At 35.0% G+C, this 16,517-nt stretch overlaps 3 protein-coding genes and 1 long non-coding RNA gene across 6 annotated transcripts; 2 read left to right on the top strand and 2 right to left on the bottom strand.

Moving 5' to 3' along the window:
• The first annotated feature begins 4,129 nt into the window (after positions 1-4,129).
• Positions 4,130-9,581, top strand: LOC108554988 (venom serine protease Bi-VSP). Its single transcript, XM_017910449.1, has 7 exons — positions 4,130-4,278; positions 4,643-4,731; positions 7,006-7,293; positions 8,062-8,361; positions 8,622-8,723; positions 8,799-8,950; positions 9,200-9,581. The coding sequence occupies exons 2-7, from the start codon at positions 4,647-4,649 to the stop codon at positions 9,353-9,355; spliced, it is 1,083 nt and encodes a 360-aa protein (XP_017765938.1). The 5' UTR covers positions 4,130-4,278; positions 4,643-4,646; the 3' UTR covers positions 9,356-9,581.
• On the bottom strand, positions 8,904-9,647 carry LOC108554989 (uncharacterized). 2 transcript variants are annotated; one of them, XR_001890733.1, is made up of 3 exons: positions 9,575-9,647; positions 9,288-9,393; positions 8,904-8,953 (listed from the first exon to the last, which is right to left on the bottom strand). It is a non-coding gene; the product is annotated as an uncharacterized LOC108554989 (long non-coding RNA). The 2 variants fall into 2 exon arrangements; XR_001890734.1 differs by having other exon boundaries at positions 8,913-8,988.
• Positions 9,648-10,951: 1,304 nt separating this feature from the next.
• On the top strand, positions 10,952-14,380 carry Nurf-38 (Inorganic pyrophosphatase Nurf-38). Of its 2 annotated transcripts, none has more exons than XM_017910369.1 (8): positions 10,952-11,187; positions 12,039-12,274; positions 12,827-12,913; positions 12,982-13,045; positions 13,116-13,178; positions 13,258-13,471; positions 13,550-13,659; positions 13,740-13,907. In XM_017910369.1, the coding sequence occupies exons 1-8, from the start codon at positions 10,995-10,997 to the stop codon at positions 13,781-13,783; spliced, it is 1,011 nt and encodes a 336-aa protein (XP_017765858.1). In that variant the 5' UTR covers positions 10,952-10,994; the 3' UTR covers positions 13,784-13,907. The 2 variants fall into 2 exon arrangements, with proteins under 2 accessions (XP_017765858.1, XP_017765859.1); XM_017910370.1 differs by lacking the exon at positions 13,740-13,907 and adding an exon at positions 13,915-14,380 and having other exon boundaries at positions 10,954-11,187.
• A 451-nt stretch (positions 14,381-14,831) lies between these two features.
• LOC108554911 (uncharacterized) lies at positions 14,832-15,694 on the bottom strand. The gene is made up of 3 exons (XM_017910328.1): positions 15,579-15,694; positions 15,268-15,417; positions 14,832-14,958 (listed from the first exon to the last, which is right to left on the bottom strand). Exons 1-3 carry the CDS (start codon positions 15,614-15,616, stop codon positions 14,832-14,834), a joined length of 315 nt encoding a protein of 104 aa, XP_017765817.1. The 5' UTR covers positions 15,617-15,694.
• Positions 15,695-16,517: the final 823 nt, after the last annotated feature.

Raw genomic sequence — 16,517 nt, 5'->3', positions numbered from 1 at the left:
ATTTGATAGCAATGGTTGGTATGATTGTTTCTTCAAATATTTAATTATGAACAAAACTAGAAATAAAATGTGATCACAAATGATATGAAAGGATATGCAAGAACATTGTCTTTATAATATGTGCATATAATTAGTAAATTAATTACATAAAAGGGAGTAAGATCTCCTCGCAACCCATCAAATTTTGAGGATGTGAATGAATCTTTTGACGCTTTTATTTTTCGTGTATTATTTCATTTTAGCCAAAAATACAGAGTAAATAAAAAAATGTTAACATACATATATGTATTATAGAAATTTATCCTATGAAAATACGAATGTAGTTATAGGTTATAAAAAATGTATGAATTGTTAAATTTATTATTAATAACAAATTGTTAGCAACGTAAATTTATAATAAAAGTGTACAAATTAATAAGTTACTCGTTATTATTTGGATTTATAATGAACTTGAGTTAAAATGTACCTATATCTTTCAAAAAGCTTATAAATTATTACATTTATTGTTAATAACAAATTAATATTGCTAACAGCAAATTGTTCACGACGTAAATTTGTAATAAAAGTGAAAAAATTAATAAATTATTGGTTATTACTTGTACTTATAATATACGTATGTAAAAATGTACATATAATTTGCGAAAGAGTTTATAAATTATTATTTTTAAATTAACAAATTAATATTATTATTAACAAATTGTTCGCAACGTATATTTATAGTAAAAGTGGAAAAATTAATAAATTATTTGCTATGAAAGTGGGAAATTAATAATTAATGTAATCGGCAAAGTTTGAAATTTTTAATTGGGGTGGGGAACTCGGCCGATCGGAGACTATATAAAGGGCGACCCGACATAGCATAAGTTATTTGTCGGTTCGACTTCGGAAGTGTCACATTAAAGTCTTTGTTGTGCGCGAGAGGTGGGGGTCCGAAGTGAGGTTGGGGATGGCTACCCCACCCCATTAAAGAATTTACTAATCATTTTTTTTTATTTCCAGCTATTAATTATTTTTTTCGGGTATTAATTATTTTTTTTTTTTATTTCAGATGTTATTTTTCGTTTATATTTATTTATATTTGGACATTCGAATATTTCGTATAATATTCGAACGTCTCATCGTTAAATTGTTTATGTCTCGTCGTTGGCTTGTTTATGTCTCATCGTTGGATTGTTAATAATTTTTATTAATTTTTATTTCAAGTCTAATTTATTTTCTTTTAGGTTTTAATTATTCTTCTCTTTCCACATTTTATTTTTTCGTTTCTATTCATCTTCATTCAAACATTCGAATATTTTGTATAATATTCGAATGTTTTGTTGTTGGTTTCTTTATGTCTCATCGGTGGCTTGCTTCTTTCACTAATCCGTTTACTAATCCGGTACTAATCCGTTTCCTTTCAGGTTTATATTAACAATAATATATTCTGTTTTAGCTTTTAGGTTTCTCAAGATTTTCAAGTTTCCTCAAGACTTCATTTGAGACACATCAATGGACGACGTGAGATGTGTGCGTTAGATCTAAGTAGACCTAAGTAGTGATAAGATAGATATCTAGTCTAAGTCTCATGTGCGCGTTATCTGTACGAAGGTAAACTACCTAACTTGGAGCGAATATACATATTTCATATTTTTCCTCCCTTATCCTCCTCGTTTACTAAATAGAACATAATTGTTCTCGCGAAAATCGCGATCGTTCTTAAGTACCGACTAGCCTGCGCGTCGTACTCTCGTGTACTCGATAACTCCATGTTTCGTAAGTCATCCAAACGACTCGCTCCGACACCCACCATCGCCACTGCCACCCTTGTCACGCATCGGTTCTAGGGTGGTCGGCGGGCTGGCACTTACCTGGAATCAATACGAGGGTCTGTCGGCCTTAGTCGTCCTTGGCACCAGCGCGTGCACGAGCGGGGTATGGGTCCTGTAGTCGTAACACTGCATATGGGCCTGCGGTCAGACCCTATGGGATGATTAATTTCTTCCCCATGTGGCAGGGGCCTGCGTGACCGGCTACAGGGCCTCGCTAGGGACCCTCGGCTTGATTTTGGGTGTTTCGCTGGTTCGTCGATCGTTCTCGTTCGCAAGTAAGTCATGGCAGGGTCTGTGGTGGCTGGATGGGCTAGGTTCGATCGGGAGGGTGCCGAGGTATGAAGTTGTCTAGTACATGGGAGTACGTCTCGTAGGCTAGTCGGTCTTTCGAATAATCGCGAATTCGTTTTGTCGCGATTGTCTTTGCTCGCGTTTTTCATATTTGAGTCCCTAAATTTATAGGAACTTAGAAACATCAGAGTTTATTGAAACAAAATATCTTAGCGTTGCGACAGTAAAGTTTTAGAATACCAAATCGATGTCCCATTTGTAAGACACGAATTTTAATAAAGTGTCAGTAGAGTCACTTTAACTTAATTCGCTCCAAGTTAGATTAGGGTGCCTTTGCTACAGATAGCACCAGTAGGTTGCGCCACTAGGGCGCATGTCTGGGTCTCGATGCGTAGCCACCTGGTAATTGGTATAGTTTTCCAAAGAAAAATCTTTGGGAAACGATACCAAGCTAAGAGCTACGCACAAAGATTAAGATAAAGATTAAATTTATTTTCTATCATCGTTAACATAGCGCTACATAAATAAAAGTTGTGCTAAAATGAGATCTACTGGATTATGATTGTGGCGTCGATTACACGCAACTACGGCCCTGACATAGCTAGGTACGCGAGCAATGGCCGCGTGGCGGCAAAATCCCGCTTACGGGTTCCCAATACATATTTTACGTCCTATCAATATCGAACATCATTCTAATATTGTTTCTGGATGGTTTCTTCTTCAAAAAAGCCTACAGAATACGCTATTGTGTACCAAACTCGTGTCGGATAAAGAACTTTCTGTTAAAATGCAAGAACAAGTTTGGGAAGTATGCTAGTGGACGTATTTTCAAACTTTTATGACCAATTATAATTATTTAGAAGCACGAATAATTATGATTATGGACATTGATGAACTCCGGATACCCTCGTTGAAATTTCCAATCGAGGTTGAGGCCGTACGCACCTCGAATTCTTTCATTTTAATTTAACTCCGCGATTACATTATAAATAACCCATTCTCATGAAAACATCGATAAATCATGCATGGACGATTAAATCGCAAGGAAAGGTAAAGTGTGTCAGTAACAATCTAATTAATCGTGAAAAGATATACATCGAAAAACAATATCGTACATTTCGTAGAAAATACCAAGCACAGGATACTCTGTAATTTCCAAATATTATTTTTGCCTATGATTTTCACATCGATGTAACTGCGTACTATTGAGTAATCCGGAAATACATCGATGAGTCGAACGCGATTACCCGTCAGATTTTACGGTAACCTACATAATGAACAGGAAATATTTAATAACATTTATGTCCTTGCGTTAAAATCACCATGAAAAGATCAAATTATTTGGGAAATACCGAAAACCCAGTTGAACCGTATCCGGCTCGTATAGCACCATACTTGTATTCTATTTCCACGAATCCATTGCCATAGATAGTCGACCAGAACACGTTCGAGGCTACAGGCATTGACGTCTCCACGTGTCTGATACGTGTAAGAGCAAATCTAAGTCGTAATTGCTTTTGTACCTCTGACAATAGTATTATATCTCTAACAAAGGATCAGAGAGACCTACAACCCTAGTTTCTAACATTCTAACCATTTCTTGATGACTAAAAGGACTCCATATTGGATCCATTATGGCTACTGGGAGCTGCTTTAGATTTATATCCTAGTCCAATCTCGATTCAATTTATCATAGCAATTAAAACCAGCGTAAAAGTGTATTCGGTAACAATTTCATCGTCTACTCTTCCGGTAGTCAAGTTGATCTTTCTAATTTTCTGAAACCAGAAATGCAAATCACGTGCGCTGCATCGTACGACGTATATCCTTCCTCGGACATAAATACGTCAATTATACGTATGATACATAGATAAACAAGGCAGTAATTACTACATCTGTAGAAATTCCGATAGTGAAGGGAATCCCGCGAAGGTATCCAAGGGAACGAGTAAAACGCGAGGATGGTAGGGGCACCATTAAGATGCTCGATCATGGAGGAAGTGGCAACAAAGTACCAATCTCTGCCTCTGTTTCGGGGGACACTGTGTATGCTATTGACATATGATAATTCCCGCGCTTGCGTGGAGCAACAGTGTCGAAGAATTGTAAAATTTTTTTAAATACCAGCATCGTTAGCGACCGCCACTCAGTCAGCCGTCGATTGTTTGGGAGACAGGTTCGTGAAATTTAAAGTGATACGATTTTAATAGTTCTCCGCGTAGTGATCGATCATTTGTTGGATCGATTAACGTTTTCAACGTAACACGAGAAAATTGTATTTATTATAGAAGCAAGTTTTATGTGACGAATAACTAAGTAAAGATTTTAATACATATTTCACGTGTCGTATTGCAACGGTGTTTCTCATTGTTCTCGTGACATTGTATCGCACTTCTGTAAGACTTTAGAACGATATTCGTGTGATTTATTTCGATGATAGTTCGAGTGAACGTGACTTTGTTCATGATAGAATAGGAAGCTGATCATTATGGTCGCTCCTATATTAATTCCTTTATAATTCTATTCTTTTTCCATTTCAGAAAGATGATGACATTCGAGATGATGCTCGTCGCATCTTTGACGTTAATCGGCCTTCTTCGTCCACTAGTTCACGTGGCGTCTGCTCAAGGTTTGCGCTTCAAGTTGCCTTCTCCCGTGCACTTCCCAGCGCAATCTCGCCGCGTAGCCTTGGTGCAATTTTTGAAATTTGAAAACAGACACGTTTCCGGCAGTCACCGATAAACAGGCGTAAAAATCGAACGAATTCGTTCGCGGCTCTTTTAGTTCTCGAATTCTTAAGGCCACGAGGTTCACGACTTGTAAAGTACAGCTCGGTTCAGCCTATTTCCCTGTCACGCCTCGTGAAAATGTTTCTTTCGGCTCACGAACGTCCGAACGGATTGCTTCACCTAAAAAACCCAAGATAGTACACGCTCGACTATGTAATGATATTACGTAATATAAACAAAAACTATCGACTTAACGAGATATCGATGCGATGCAAGTACGCCGTGCAATGAACTTTTAACATCGTGTAACATTAATCTAATCTCGGATCATCGACCTAGAAATTTTTTAATTATCAAAAGAATATTAAACGACCTTGTTACTTCGATTTTACGAGGATACGTATTTTCGGGTAAAAATAAAATCGAAGGATCCGTTTGCTTTTTAAATTTGAAAATCCGTAGAGGATTAAGTATAATTTCGTTTCTTTCTCTAATTCTTTATTCTCCTATTGAAATTTTCTATTGAAGAAATAAATTATATTCGGATGATAGTTAATAAATCACTATCTCAGAAGGAGAACAGCAATCGTGGAAGAATCTATCGAACTTGACCGTATTTTATTTAAAGAATCGAGTAATCGCTCTTCTCCGAACGCACTCAAGGACTGTACCTTCGGAAGGTGAAGAGGAATCTTAATATTATATATACTGCCTAGCCTGACCGGTATCGGAGCTCAGAGTAAAAGTCATTACCACATCGCGTGACCACTTTCTCGTAATTAGATAATCGTAATAGAACGTCTTGTATCATTTATTGATATTTAAACATCGCTTGATGTCGAATACAAATATGAAGATCGGAAATACCGAACCAGAAAAATTGTCTGGTTTCGAAATTGTTTTCGCACTTACTGAGATCATGCAGCTACTTTTAGAAAAAGTAATCTAAACATTTAGAGAAACGGTAATCGATGTTTGCCTAACGGATTTGTATTATATTATATCATACCATATACTTATCTATGCCATTTTAATTAATATATACTTATGCTACGTTTAGAGGCTCATTATAGGCCGGCAGTCCTAATCTTAGACTTCCTTAATTCCAAACGCATTATCGAAACGATAATGAAACGATTATTAGCTCTCTACCTTGATCTTTTACGTAATTCCACGCGAATCAGGTCGACGATGACTATTTTGTTGATATAATACGTGCATATTAATTTGCGCATCGAAAGGTATGCGGAGCGTGCGAACCGATTAATCGCCGCCATTTTGAACTAGGTAACCTCGTTGATGTGCAATAACCAGAACTCGCGGTATGAATCTTGCGGTTCTGAAAAATCGTATGGTATTCGTGACGATTTATCTATCGTCGATATCTTCGTTCCATGCGTTTAATTACCAGGACGCTGTCAATTTATACACGAACGATTACATATCGCGCTACCGGAAGTAGCGCACGAATACGCCAGGCCTCGATCGTTAATTTCGCACTCGATCATGAATCAGCCATCTAGCGCTGTATCTCACGCGGGAAATTATGTAACGAAGTTCACAGAGAGACAAATATCGTATCCTTCGTCATATTTTCTAAGAAACCGGTCGATGCTGACGATAACCAACGCTACTTATGAATTATCATAGGCATTTCCCCCGCGGCTATGGCGTTTAGGATACCACGATCTGGGATTAGGGATTTCGTGGTCTGATGCGGTTTACTGGTAACGAGATGGGAAAACTTCATGCGAGGAAAAGTTCACTTTCGCATTGAACTTCGAACTCTCAATATTTACCGAGTAATAAGCTCAATGCCGATGAATTGTACGGGTATATCCCTGTAGGATCTTTCGTTGTTCGCGAAGTAACATTTTCGTGTTGTTAACGTGATAATAATTGGACAATTGTTTGGAAACGTAACGAGATGCAAGCGTCATATAATAAAGCACTCGCAATGAAAAGACTGAGAATTAGTCTCAAGATTTTCGACCATCGAGCCGAAGGAAGTATAATATGTATACATAAATTTTCATGTCAACGCGATGCCTTAGAGGAAGCCTAATTGCTTTTCTATGCTAAGAAAATTCCACTTAATTCTCAATAATGGATTGAAGTTTCGTTTCATCGTAATTACGATAGCTGAAGTTAATTCCAAACATTTGAAATTTTAGATCAATTATGCACCACACCGAACCAGGAAGCAGGCACGTGTATTAACATCAGAAACTGTCAGCCCTTACTGACAATGCTACAAAGGGAAGGCCTTGCAGCGGCCGATTATCTTAGAAAATCCGTGTGCACATACGAGAATGGTGATCCGATCGTTTGCTGTCCGGGGACTCCAAACCGAGAAGGCAAAGACATAACAGAAAAGGTGTACGGGCCCTTGCATCCGCCACAATGTGGCTATAGCAATGTCACCCACACCAAGATCGTCGGTGGTGCACCAGCCGAACTCGGTACGCGCCCATTTTACACTATTCCAATTGTCCAATTCTCTTACATCAAACGAATTACTCTACATGGTCGATTTTTTAAATTCTATTCAATTATAATATACTAGCTACCTCTATAATTAATTAATTTATTCAGAATTTCGTTAAAACAATTTTAAAAAATATTTCTATCAGCAGTGAAACTTGGTGGCGAAAAAAATAAATAAAAGAATTTAAAAAATTTTTATACCGTACATTGACGTGCAAGAGTATATGGATGTAAATATGTACCATGCGAGAAAATTTCAGAGAACTACTCTCTAGTTCCAGTTTTACATAAGTTTCGGAATTTACGTTGACAATTATAGATGACTTATAAATCGGTAGTCAAATGCTCGTGATAATTTTTATTCACAGAAATATGATTCATATCCAACACTGAATACTCGTATTACACTCAGAAGACGACTCGCGAAATGGTACAAGGGCAAGAGAAGCAGTATATTCATACCGTGTAAATTCTGTTCGAAACCCTTACAGACACGTTGTCCTTGACACACGATAGCGTTTCGGGCAGTAAGAAAAATACGTGGACTTTATTTTGTCAGGATTACATCAGCGAAAGTGAATCCATCGGGAGATACCCAATGGAAACAGCATTCCTTTCCTGGATCATCTTCTGAGTAACGCGTTTAAAATTTTCTGCACGATTCAACATTTTAATGAATAATAATGATGTTTAGATCGCTATACCAACGAAGCTTTGCTTTCATGATTTCTCTTGTGTCTCAGGTGCCTGGCCATGGATCGCTGAACTGGGTTTCCGTGACAGCACAAATCCGGCGCAACCAAAATGGCTGTGTGGTGGTTCCCTAATTTCGGCTAGGCACGTTCTTACCGCGGCACATTGCGCTATTCGCGACGATTTATACGTGGTCCGTATCGGAGATTTATATTTGAACCGAATTGATGACGGAGCTCATCCTGTACAAGTGGAAATCGAAAGCAAAGTGATACATCCTGAATACACTAGCAAGTTATTCGTCAATGACATTGCTGTTCTCAGATTGGCAGAAGAAGTACCGTTTACGGGTAGGTAATCCTTGTTTTTAAATAGATGAATTAGGCAATAAATTTGAAGCAGATATTCAGATCTAAATAGATGTTAATTTTTCTAATTCAGCTGTAAGGATCATCAGTCGACACGTGATTAAAAAATTCCCAATTTATGCACCTATTAGATCATTGTACACTTTATCCTATTTCTCCTTCTTTGGATGAAATTTCCAAGCCTACTCATATCTTTCATTATTTTCCTTTATCACGATTATTTAATCGATTAATTTTTTCAGAGCACGTGTATCCCATTTGTCTCCCTGTAGAGGACAATCTTCGAGACAACAGCTTCTATCGATATCTCCCCTTCGTTGCTGGATGGGGAGCAATCGCAAACCGTAAGTGGAATTCTTTCTATAAAAGAAATAAATGATGTCAGTTTTCTGAAATTTCTTTCTTGCTTTCTTGAACAGGAGGGCCAGCTAGCGACATACTAATGGAAGTGCAAATACCAGTCGTGAGCAACGAGGCCTGCGAACAGGCTTACTCCAGGTTTAAAGTTGCGAAGATCGACGATCGGGTACTATGCGCCGGATATGCTCGCGGTGGAAAGGATGCTTGCCAGGTACTTAAATTACAAATTAAATACGAATTATATGGGATCTGAAAAAAATATCGTCGAATCATTAAATGAGTTTATCATTAATAATATCTACGTAACAATTTTTTTTATTAATTATATGTCATCGTTATTTTAATCAGCTTCATTTATAGTATATTACATAAGACACATATATGTCAATTCCGACGCATAATATGCAATTGATGATTCGGTAATTCCTACTTTTAATATTTTTCTTTGCAATCGTTTCAGGGTGATAGTGGAGGACCATTGATGTTACCACGAAGATTATACTTCTATCAGATAGGAGTTGTGTCTTATGGTTTTAAATGTGCCGAACCTGGATTTCCTGGTGTCTACACTAGGGTCACCGCATTCCTCGATTTCATCATCTCAGCACTGCATTAACGCGATTACTGGTGCCTCACAAATCACGTTTTCTAAGCCTGTGATGAAAAAGGAAGTTGGAGTTCATTACCGTTTACATAAAAATTGATTATAATTTCTATTATTTTTTACATCGCGAAATAACGCTTCAAGATGCACGAATAACGTCGATTTTATGCACGCTTCGCTTTCAGACTTTGTACGTAAAGCATACAGTTTCGCGACTATCTTTATACACACCTTTCATTGCTTCTCGAATGACAAAGATAATTTCATTTTTAACAGTTCGTTTCAAATTTTGCTTTTCAAGGACCGAGGAAATGATTAAATATTATATCTAGAATACATAGATCTTACACGAAGTTTGCAAGTACTTTGGCGCGTTTCATAAAATAGAGAAATCATGGAAGTTGCAAACATAGAACATGCAAAGTACAAGATAGAGCTCGCACTTTTGGAAAGCATCTTTTATCCAGCGTAAAGTTCATTTCTACTTTTAAGTCACACGAAGTTCTCGAAATTCTACCTGTTTTTACTCTTTTTTAATTATCTCTTCGTTTTTTTCTGTTTTTACCTAGAAGTTTTATCACTGTCAAGATATTTCGTTTGTGGCTCTATTTATTAAAAGTAAGGAAACATTTACTCGAATGTATAAAAAATTCAATTGTTAATTTGTTATGCTGAACATGAATAAACAAGTATTTGTGTTATATTTATATATTTATTGTTGTGCTTTATTACGTATATATATGTGTTTGTGAGGTCATACATTTCATACCCATTAAATTCAGTGACGTATATTATCACGAATTACCTTGAATGAGTCATAGGAAAACGTTATTGAAGTCGATAACAAGCTACCACATCCATAAACATTGTATAAGATAGACGTTGTACTTACTGTATTTTTCTATTCCATATTATCATTTTCTATCACTTCCAACGTTACCGACTTCCATTCCATAAGACTCTAACGCTTATAGTGGTCACAATTGAAACTATGCGTGACTACGAAGAAACTATAATTATAGTATAGTCAAGAGATTTATGTTTCATTTAATCAAATTCAGTATAGTTATAATAACATATATTAGTTACGGTTAAATAATAAATTCATTGTGAAAGTTCCTTTGCTATTTAGTACCATTTTCAATATTACTAATTGAGTATAAAGTAACATTATAAAGAATATTTCAAATTTATTGCAAATATTTAAAATCTTAAATTAATATCGTTAATTTTATTTGTATTAATTGTATTAAAATAATTGTACTATTTTTTAACAAAAAGAATAAATACATATTTAATTAGTGAATAATACATTAGTCATCCATTAAGAATAATCACAATAGATATGAAATACATTGAAAAATTAAAGTTCTAAATTGCAAATGATACACAAAACTTTTGCTTATTTAAAATCAATATTTGAATACATGTGATATAGAACTTTATGGAATGTTATGACTATTCTATTTCATATCTATGAGTCGATATTTGTTGATAATCTGCATAAACTAAAATGAAGGAATCTTCGTAAATTTCAGTTGGTAATAACACAGATGAGATAAGAAAGCATTCTCATGGTCGATATTGCGGTATCGTAACTTTATTATTCTCCTGGAAATTTTACTACATAATCTTGTCGTTAGATGTCAGGATGTCGTTGATAACGTTGCACGTGTTACGTTGCCAAGGTTTAAATAAGTTGGCTACATCGCTGAGATTAGGATCGACCGGTACTGTTATTAGATCACGACCGTGTTCTGTGTTTAAGAATTACTCGAGGAAAATGTCATACACAGCTGTCGAGAGGGGTGCTCTAAACAGCACTGATTACCGACTATATTTCAGTAAGTATGCAATGACATAACCTTAAAATTGAACAATAACTTTCGTACAATTTGATTCTTTAAATGATGGAGTCTAGCATTGTATTTAAATTTCTGAACGTATTATTATACGACTTCGCGATTTGCGTAACGTCACCTTTGTATTATTTTCAGCTTGAGAATTAGCATTATATTTTTTATATACTGAGTCATGAATATTTGAGCCTTGTATATATTAGTTTTTCTACACGTCTTTTTTGTCATAGTGTATGAAAAGCCTAATGTTTTAGCAAATATATTCATGTTTTTAATAATTTAAGATTTTTCCATTTATCTAGAAACGAGTTTACATATTACGAGTTTTTCGTATTTTATCGAGACGTATGGTTTGGTGAAAGGATTTTGAGCCTTTCATTGGCAAAAAATCTAGTATTCTATTTCTCGCATATGTTCAAAGTTCATTTCTATTTTTGTTAGTACTATTGTTATTTTAATCAATATCGTAGTTATTGTCAATGATGGAGATGTCAATTTTATCATTGAAAAATTTTGTTTTCAGTTTCTTTTTCATGACGTTCGTTTTTTTTTTTCCTATGAAGTATTTCAGCTTCATCCTGTTCTATTAATTCAATATTTATTATTAGTTTTTTTTATTACAATTCTGAAATCAGATCGATTAATTTCCAAATCACTCTTGGAATTAATTAATTTTCAAATCATTTTATTCGCATTATTAACATTTTTTTTCGATTTTACTGAGTTTTTTCGGATATTTTTTCGAATAGTAATCTTTTTATGCTTTTATATATAGGAAATTAGAGTTATGAAAAAATATATCTTTTTATCTAAATTATGTATTATATGTTTTATAGGAAATGATGTTGGCCCAATTTCACCCATGCATGACATTCCACTTTATGCTGATGAAGCTAATAAAATTGTGAATATGGTTGTTGAGATACCAAGATGGACAAATGCAAAGATGGAGATCAATCTTAAAGAAACATTGAATCCTATTAAACAAGATGTTAAAAAGGGCAAATTGAGATATGTTGCCAATTGTTTCCCTCATCATGGGTATATATGGAACTATGGTGCATTACCACAGGTACTTTAATCACCTGATAAAGCCTCTATTAGCATATTATCAAGTTGATATAAGTAATTACAATATAAAGGAATTGATAATTACAATGTGATAACAAAGGATGATGTATTTCTTCTTTTGTAACATCATTTTGTGCTTATAAAATGATATAAATTTTATTGGCACTAATTCATTGAAGAAAATGAATGATTGTATGGTATAGTGACAGAGAGAGAGAGAGAGGGTGAGGGAGAGGGAGAGAGAGAGAGAAAAAGAGAGACGCACACACGTGCGCGCGCGCATACACACATATTTTTTCCATTCATGTATATTACAGTAAAGTGTATGAAGAATGTTTTATCAGAGCTTATGTAAACTCTTAGTCTTAGTTCAAGGGTATTGCTATCTCTTCTGCTATCATCTATTCTACAATGTTTAATGTTTTTCCTATTAATTTTATATATTTTCTATTAACTTCTTTCTCTTTATTAGAAAATAAACTGTACTTTAGATAAATTTATAAAATATCTGATAATATGAAATATTCATATATATATATATTTTTTTAACCAGACTTGGGAAAATCCTGAAGTTCTAGATGAAGCTACCGGTTGCAAAGGGGACAATGATCCTATCGATGTACTTGAAATAGGTTACAGAGTGAGGAACTTTTATTAAAAATAGAATGATGAATTTTACTTTGTATTTAATAAAATGTTTATCATTAGGTTGCAAAAAGAGGAGAAGTCTTAAAAGTAAAAATTTTGGGTTGTGTTGCACTCATTGATGAAGGTATGTAATATTGAATGAATAGTTAGAAATTATTTCTTTAAATATATTGTCATATCTGTGGTGATTTTAGGTGAAACTGATTGGAAAATTATTGTTATTGATGTCAATGACCCTTTGGCAGAGCAAATGAATGGTAAAGTTCATTTTCAGTAGCCTCTTGTCTTGATTAATTATACTTATATTTATTTCAAAATTCATGATATTTTTTACAGATGTATCTGATATTGAGAAGCATTATCCAGGATTAATGAAGGCTACTATTGAATGGTTTAAGATTTATAAAATACCAGATGGTAAATCAGAAAATCAATTTGCGTTTAATGGGGAAGCAAAGTCAAGAGACTTTGCTTTACATATAGTGGATGAAGTTCATCAGCACTGGCAAAACCTCATTAAACGAGAAGCTCCTGCAGGAGGAATTGCATGGTTTGTAAATTTCCTAGATATTTCAATCAAAAAAAGTGGTTTATTTGAAACTAATTTACAAAAACAATATGTTTGTAGCACTAACACAACTGTGGTAGGCAGTCCATTTAAAACTACTATAGAAGCTGTTGAAGAAATATTAGAAAAGGCTCCAGAATTACAGGATGCACAGGCAATGGATCCTATTGGTAAGTCACAGACATTCGTTCGTTTATTTATTAATTGCTTAATCAGATTTAAATAATATACAACTATGATTTACTTGCAGTTAATAAATTTCACTTCATTCAAGCACTACAGCATAAATTGTAAATGCACGCAAGATATTAATCCTTAAAAAGATTCACTACTAATTTATTCTATTTGTACTGTTGTTTGTTATATGCATGGTAAATGCTGATATTAAATAATTGTTATTAAAACGTTTTGATATCTGATTTCAGTCGATAAATGGCATTACGTGCATCTTAAGTGAGAGTAAAGAAATATTCTCACATCAATGCATCTGTTGATGTCTGCACAGACTTGCTTGTTTTTTGGCACGTAACGGAATACCGTGTATTACTCCCACATTCATCATAAGTTTTGATACATTCGATAGTTATAGATAGTACTTAAATACTATAGCATGTGCTTGCAGTACCGAAACAAGCAACACTTATGGGCAGTAAATGATTACAGATCACCTGTGTGTCTTATTTATTTTAATATATTTGTAATTATTGAATTTGAAAGTTTGTACAGAGTTTTCTGAGAACGTCTCACATGTATCAAAATGTTCTTGTTACTGTACTGTACGTACATGACGTAATGGGCAGTAGGAACTAAACATACTCTTGTCAAAGGTTGTAACACAACTTCCAACAGATGGTTAGAAGTAGGGTATAAATTTTCTTAGATGATTTTCTTTTTTTAAGCAAATAAATTAATTTTCTTTTTCATAATTTGTTATATTATGAATACAATGTACTACAATAAATTAGTTTGCGATTTAAGTTCTGCAGATTCTATTAAAAATCTTAAATCCTGTATTCCTATCTCCAATTTTTGAAATATTTACATTTGAAGTACAATATAATAACTTAAAACGTTATACTTGTAAAAAAAAGAAATAAATGAAGAAATCAATATCGTAAATATTTACATGGTTATCACAAAACATGAATTTAAAGAAATTGGAAAATCGATGATGCATCAGCTGATCCGAAATTAGGTAGATTGTCGATGTACCTAATAATACTACAAGTGCGAACTTGATTGTAAAGAAAAGCTCATTTATACTTTGTAATCCCGTCGTAGGTGCGTGTTTAGCCACAACATTCCGCAGGAAGTGGTCTCCGAGGAGACATTCGTGTCTGCTTCATAGTGTGCTTAAACATATGAGCCACGAGGTATATACATCGTACTGTAGAACACACATGTAACCGGACCAGAGAGACGAATCGACCCTTCGGTACAGTAAATTTCCAAGAGAATCAAAGTCTGATCTGAAAAAAAAAAAGCGAACCGCTGCGAATATTAAAAATGGTACAAAATTGAATTACTATAAACTGTGTTTATTGATAATAAGTATGAATTTTTTTCTCAATTTTGTACAATAATTAAGAAGTATTTTGATTTTTGTACATTTTAATAAAAAAGAAAAACCTATTTCATTAACTTTTCTTAGAGCAGAGACTAATCAAGTACGCATTCTGAACTCGAGATTTCGCTTTATCAATTTGCGGTTAACGGATAACGTTATAAGACAGCTGCAAAGCAGAAGAGGCAATATTTAACAAATATGAAGTAGCGACCGCTTCTCTGCGTTGGCTTCGTAACGTCTTCTCCTTTGTCTTTCCCGGTGATGCGATCTATTTTGTAGACGAGATGTCTGTGCGACGTTGTCTTCCTGGTTTCTACTCCCACGGGAAGTGTCCGTGCACTTCCACCCGAGGAAAATAGCTCTGGTGGCAGAGGAGGGGGTTAAGATACAGTACAGGTTGTGCGGCAAGAAAATAGTAAGACAAATTGCCATGACAACTTTCCACTCGAAATACAGGCCTGCTTTTATGTCTCTAAGTACCTTCAAAGAAAGGACGAAACTTAAAGAAATGTTAGAAAGTACCTGTCACTTGTATCCTGCGTAACTAAAATCTTGGACATAACTCCTGTAAGAGCAGCAACATATTGTAGATGCACGTAAATATTACGTCAGGATCTCGCCATGCTCATCGCGATAATATTAACTCTTCTTAGAAGCTGGAAAACGATAATAATTTAATTTTATGGTGTCGAGCTTGAGTCGTTTTAGAAATTCGTTACATTTCCTCAAAGTGCTACTCGATTTTTTGTCCTTACTCTTTCGATCTGTTCCCGCCATTTTTTAATCAGTTTGACAGATAAATGTAATAATTTATAGTCAGTCAACACGGTTTTTAAATAATTACCGACATTTATAAATTCCATATTGAATTTTTTATAACAGACAATTTGACACCAATAAACTAGGAATAAAGATACAACGAGATTCATTTTCATCCGGATTATGTATTACGAAACTTCTACATTTGTGTGAAGGTGTAAGTGTGTGCCCAACTTCACGTTATATTGCGCAATACCTCTAATTTTTCTATCACTCTATTATGCCTAACTTTCGGAATATGGCAATAAAATTCTTAAGATTCTTACACTGAAAAGTCGTTGAACGTAATAAGACGTGAAGTAAAAATGTGACGGGTGAACAAAATTTGGAAGTTTAGAATTATCCGTCAAAGAACCTCTAATCTGATGCGGACTCGGGAAGAAAGTACATATGAAAAAAGAAGTGGTACAAAAAGAACGAATCTTGCCAGGTTGGTCCGCTTTCTGGCCAACTATCCGATGTGAGACTGGATTCCTTCTTGGTGCCCTCCTGCCGAATTCCCCGCGCCCTTTTTTCTCGTCAACTCACTGGCAACACCGGCTAGGTGAACCGAGAGCAGGTGGAGGTATTGACTGGCGCAGTATACCACGCGCTCGCGCGAATCCTGCTACCGGAGACTCGTCGAGGCAGACGTAGCCCATG

This window comes from Eufriesea mexicana, unplaced genomic scaffold (assembly GCF_001483705.2).
Source record: "Eufriesea mexicana isolate 0111107269 unplaced genomic scaffold, ASM148370v2 scaffold100, whole genome shotgun sequence".
Taxonomy (NCBI): Eukaryota; Metazoa; Arthropoda; class Insecta; order Hymenoptera; family Apidae; genus Eufriesea; species Eufriesea mexicana.
Note: the sequence above shows the minus strand (reverse complement) of the source record. Positions and strands in the feature narration are given on the sequence as shown.

Bases quoted from the DNA above. Each gene is read 5' to 3' on its own strand.
- LOC108554911 (XM_017910328.1), bottom strand. From the start codon at position 15,616: ATGTCCAAGATTTTAGTTACGCAGGATACAAGTGACAG. The intron at 15,418-15,578 runs GTACTTTCTAAC...CTCTGCCACCAG, and splicing joins ACGCAGGATACAAGTGACAG to AGCTATTTTCCTCGGGTGGA. The intron at 14,959-15,267 runs GTCGCTACTTCA...TTTTTTTTTCAG, and splicing joins GAAGCCAACGCAGAGAAGCG to ATCAGACTTTGATTCTCTTG.
- Nurf-38 (XM_017910369.1), top strand. From the start codon at position 10,995: ATGTCGTTGATAACGTTGCACGTGTTACGTTGCCAAGGTTTAAATAAG. The intron at 12,275-12,826 runs GTACTTTAATCA...TTTTTTAACCAG, and splicing joins ACTATGGTGCATTACCACAG to ACTTGGGAAAATCCTGAAGT. The intron at 13,472-13,549 runs GTTTGTAAATTT...ATATGTTTGTAG, and splicing joins CCTGCAGGAGGAATTGCATG to CACTAACACAACTGTGGTAG.
- LOC108554988 (XM_017910449.1), top strand. From the start codon at position 4,647: ATGATGACATTCGAGATGATGCTCGTCGCATCTTTGACGTTAATCGGC. The intron at 8,724-8,798 runs GTAAGTGGAATT...TTTCTTGAACAG, and splicing joins ATGGGGAGCAATCGCAAACC to GAGGGCCAGCTAGCGACATA. The intron at 8,951-9,199 runs GTACTTAAATTA...CAATCGTTTCAG, and splicing joins GTGGAAAGGATGCTTGCCAG to GGTGATAGTGGAGGACCATT.